The 4,617-nt window shown below is 47.1% G+C and overlaps 1 protein-coding gene across 1 annotated transcript in view; it reads right to left on the bottom strand.

Annotated features, from left to right (window-relative positions):
• Nucleotides 1-4,617, bottom strand: part of PIP4K2B (phosphatidylinositol-5-phosphate 4-kinase type 2 beta) — a 40,071-nt gene that overhangs the window by 21,628 nt on the left and 13,826 nt on the right. Inside the window, exon 2 of the mRNA XM_019507590.1 lies at nucleotides 604-701. Coding sequence (XP_019363135.1) covers nucleotides 604-701 — 98 coding nt within the window. The remainder of the gene's footprint in view (nucleotides 1-603; nucleotides 702-4,617) is intronic.

The raw sequence follows: 4,617 nt of genomic DNA, 5'->3' as shown, positions 1-4,617 counted from the left end.
ACCGCCTCCTTCCCCGTCCTAACTTATATAGCCCCTGTGACCTCATTCACCTGGGCCAGCGGAGGTCAGCCCCAGTTGGCTGTCAGCCAACCAATTTGTTACCAGGCAGATTCCAGCTCCCCAGGTAGAAACCCCTTACCCAGGTAAGTGATGCAAGTCATGTAAGCAGAGGGAGCAGGTTTCCCCCCTCCCTCAGGAATGCAGCCAACTCAAGTTCCCTAAAGAGACAGGCTGAGGGTGTGGTCCCGTGTGCTGGGCCCATCCTAACTGAATGGTCACAGCACAGAGATTTAAATCACAGTGTCACAGGGCAGAGATTTTTGGGGAGAAACCAAGGTGGCTTTTTGCCACAGTTGCCATGCTTCAATTACAGAAGCAAGACCACAGGACAGTGTGGTACTGATGGACAAAATACCTGTTTTCTTGCTTAGCAGTCTGGGCATCTCCCTTACATGGGCATTTATCTAATCATGAGGGATGCTCTGTGCATGGGAAGGAGCTTACCGGGTCGCCATCTGCAAAACCTGACCTAGAGCAAAAGGCTTTTTTTTTTTTTTAAACAGACAAAATGCATAAACAAGACGTGAAACTGCACTGACTTACTTGTTGAACAGATGATTGTCCACCTTAATCTTACTGTAGGCTTTAAAGTCATCTGGCATTAGCATCACAGGGACAGGAACATTGCTTAACTCATTGATCTGAAAGAGAATGGAAAACAACATTCAACCCTTGAATGATGTCTCCTTGCAGTTATCATCCATGTCTTATTTTTGACCTCAGGAAGTGATGAGCAGTGTTGAAAAAGACAGAAGGTGATTCATTAAATCTGGAGGGCATGTTTCTGTGCTAGTCAGATACAGAAAGTGCTGTGGTGTCTCTATTTAAAAAAAGGCATCTTAATCGATGATGTGGCAAGTACATCTTCAGTTGGTCCATGCCTTATGTTCTTTTAAGGCATCTATAGTGTGCTACCCTTCTCCTGAGACCACCCAAATGATATGAGAATACAAATTTTGTCCTGTGTTGAAATGACATCTCTTCAGTACAAACACTGACTCTGTAACCATGTCTCACTATTACAAGTCATGAGTGACCAACACCTTTGACTCGAGGGCACAGAGCAAAAGAGGTTCTGAACTGCTTCTTCCTAACCATACTGCTGCCTCAGGGATGCTGTCTCTTTCTCTGTCTGTCTGCTGTAGTTCTTACCCCTCCACACTCCCTAAGGGAATGAATCACTCTGCTATCTCTCCCTCTTCTTGTTCCTTGTTAAAATGTGTGGCAACAGCAGGAATATATAGAAACAGACAACTGAGCACTCAGCTGCCACACTGTGGAATTGCTACTTTACAGAAAGCCACGTGTGAAAACTCAGACTGCGGCACCAAGTACTGAAAGAGACTGTAGTAAACATGCAGGCCCTACACGGCAGCTACGCCCTAAAAGAACTGACTTAGCAATGGGAAGCATCAAAACCCTGCTGTTCCCAGAAATGCGCCATGGCCTTTTTTCTTTTCTCACACAGTGCTCCACCCCCAGCTTGGCCAAAAAAAGCAAGTTTGCTTGTACAAAGACAGAGCCAACCTCTGTTAATGAATTTGGAATGCACATTAGTCACAACTATGGTTAAGAGAGGAAGCTATTCCACTGCAGAGCAGTTACTAGGATTTTTACAATGCAGCTGCTATGACCAGGCAACACCTGAGAGAAGCAGCCTTTGTAGTCACAGCACTGGGCAGGGAGTCTGCCGTTTGCTTGTACAGACTTCAGACTGATCATCTGATGATAAGACCCTGGACAAGTCTCTTAGCCTTTCATGCATCTCTGATTCACCATGTGTAAACTGCGAGTGTGTGCAGTAGCAGGTCCATGCATGAGGCATGGGGGCCAGTGTGCTCCCTTTGGCTGTGGACAGAAAGTTCAAAGCTCACTGCCCTGTCAGAATGAGCTCCTGTCAGAGCTCTGCATGAGCTGTGAGCTCTCCAGCTGATCTACGAAGGGTCCAACCACAGCCCTTACTTTTATGCATCTTCAGAACCCAGAGCATCAGTGCTGCTGCTGCTCCTCCCTCTCACCCTCCCCACTGAGTGGCATGGCAAAGGCAGCACTCACCTGCTGGGCTCCAGAGCAGCATGAAAGCCATGACTCCTGGCAGACCCTGCACTGAGAGCTCACATGACACAGCCCAAAGGTGGGTGCAACCACGCTGCCACACTCCCTCTGGATCCACTCCTGGATGTGTGCAATCTTTCCTTGGCCTGCCCTTCTATAGCATCTGACAGAACAGGCTGTTGCCTCGAAAAGCCCATGCTTCTCTGAACCAGCTAGTCTGTAAGGTGTCACCTACCTCCTCAGAGGAAGGCTGCAAAGCTTAGTTTATGGTTTGCAAAAAAGGAAGAAAAACAGGGAGATTCACAGATTCAAGGTTTAGTGACAGGCAGGAAAGCATCAATATACCTTCAAATCCTATCTAATCACTGAACAAGCAGATATTATTCTGCATCTCTTTTGCCCTTTTTGCCAAAGGAAAAATACTTCCTGTGAGGAAATGGGCTGCTACAATCATTAGATTGCATCTTCACTGAAACACAATATAGAGGAGAGCACTGCAAGAGAAACTAACCTGGAAACCAACAGTAAGGCAAAGAAAAAGGCTATTGTATGGTTATGGAAACTAAAATAAATGAAGCAGGTGCTCTGAAGCCCAACCCAGTGTTTACTCTGTAGCAGCCACAGAAGTTGGTACCATCCTCTGATAAGTGCTTTGTCAGAGATGAAGGATGTCATACAGATGAATGAATAAGTAATGTTACGTGCTGCCTATCCCTTGTAAATGGCAATGGAGTGAGGAGGCCGATACTCACAGCATCTGCACAAGGCTGGATCCTGTACAATGCAGCTACCGAGAGCTGTTTGGAGAGATGCAAAGTAAAAGCAGGGTGGGAAACAGGGTTTTGGGTCCATCCCTCTGGAACCGCATCACATAATCCCTTTATAGTGATTGAGGTGGGTGGTGGGGGAAGGGAAGTGCTGTTAATTCTGCATTAACAAGAGGTGCTGCTCACAGCTGCTAAGTTATTCCTGTCTAGGAGGAGGGAAGCACTAAAGCCTGCTCCTTAGACAAGCCTGTTCTCAGCCTCCCCCGGCACCTTGTTTCCCCATCCTGTGCAGTGCTAAGGCAGCAGACAAGCCATTAGCTGCTTGTTCTGGATCTGAAGAAAGAAAGCCAGAGGCAGCATTATGATCTTCAAAAAGCAGAAGTATCCAGAGCCAATGGCTGGGGGCGGGGGAGTGGAATCTAAAGACTGCTAAAACAGTCTGTATGAACTGCTTGTTGGTAGGAGACAAAAAGGGACGGTCTTTGTATCTCCTGGTTCCTACTTCTGCTGCTGGCAATCCCAGAACGTAGGTGTGTTACCTGCTGCAGCCCTTCTGCCTGACCAGAACAGTGAGCAATAGGGGTAACTTCAGTGTTCAAAGCACAGTCCAAACTCCAAGGAACAGTGGCACAGCCCCATTCACACCCAAGTGAGACACCCCCCTCCAGCAGCCCCTTCTCCTATACCAAATGCACCCTGACAATCCACCATCAGCTTTTGGATCCCAGTGGCCAACTGAGAACAGCAATGAAGCATTAGCCTGGGTGTGGTTTCATTTGGGATTTGATCTGATCTACTGTTAATTAGGCAACATGTGGGTGTGCTGCAATTAGGTACTAGCCTGAGGCTTTGCATCACATAGGCCTCCATAGGAACAATGGGATTAGATGCTTATATGCACAGCTATCTCAGCTAAACAGGCTAGCTCAGGTACATTTAAACTAGTGATTCTCAAAGAGGGTGACACAGCACCCTGGGGTGCCTTCAGATCCTTTCAAGGCTTCTGTGGGGTGTGACAATATTAGCGCCGTTAGGTGCGCAAACATGATAACATGATCCACAATGTAAACCCAGGGATTTCAAATAAAAATCCATAGTTGTGGTCTTTCCAACCTTGTTATAACACAAAAAGACTGATGTATTATTTTTCTGTAGTCCAAAAAATTTGAAACTAAGAGCCAGCATTTTTGAGGGCTGCCTCAAGTCTAAAAAGGTCGAGAACCACTGACCTACACTATGGTGCAATATGCAGTAGAGACATCTGCCCTATCAGGGCTCCACTGTCTGGGACGGAATACACCAAATCCCAGACTTTGACTAGAAAAACCTTTGATCCTTGTTACCCTAATAACTAATTGCCCCATTCATATCTTCTTTTCAAATCCACAGGAGTGAAAAAAGTCCATTTCTCTGTCCACAGCTTCTAGAAAATTAAATCAGAGCCCATTAACACTGGTTTTCAGCACAGCTGGCTTCTACTGCCAAGCCCTTTACAGCCACATCTACACAAGTAGATGTTTGTTTCCCTAAGGACAACAAGCAGCGACACATGTTGTGCCACTGCTATTTGTCCCCAGGGAACACCTGTGCCACGCACCCTCTGGTGTGCAGCAAGTTACCCCAGGTGGGGTAGGGGAGGCTGGAGCCAGCACTGGGCTGTCCCCAGCAGCCTTACCTGAGATCCTGGGGCTGCAGCAGCAACGATCATGCTTCTCAGAGCCTGGCTGGTAGCCAG

The sequence above is a fragment of the Gavialis gangeticus genome, unplaced genomic scaffold, assembly GCF_001723915.1.
Source record: "Gavialis gangeticus isolate Ggan-Ray unplaced genomic scaffold, GavGan_comp1, whole genome shotgun sequence".
NCBI lineage: Eukaryota > Metazoa > Chordata > Crocodylia > Gavialidae > Gavialis > Gavialis gangeticus.
The sequence above is the reverse complement of the archived record's forward strand: the minus strand, read 5'-3'. Positions and strand labels throughout refer to the sequence as shown.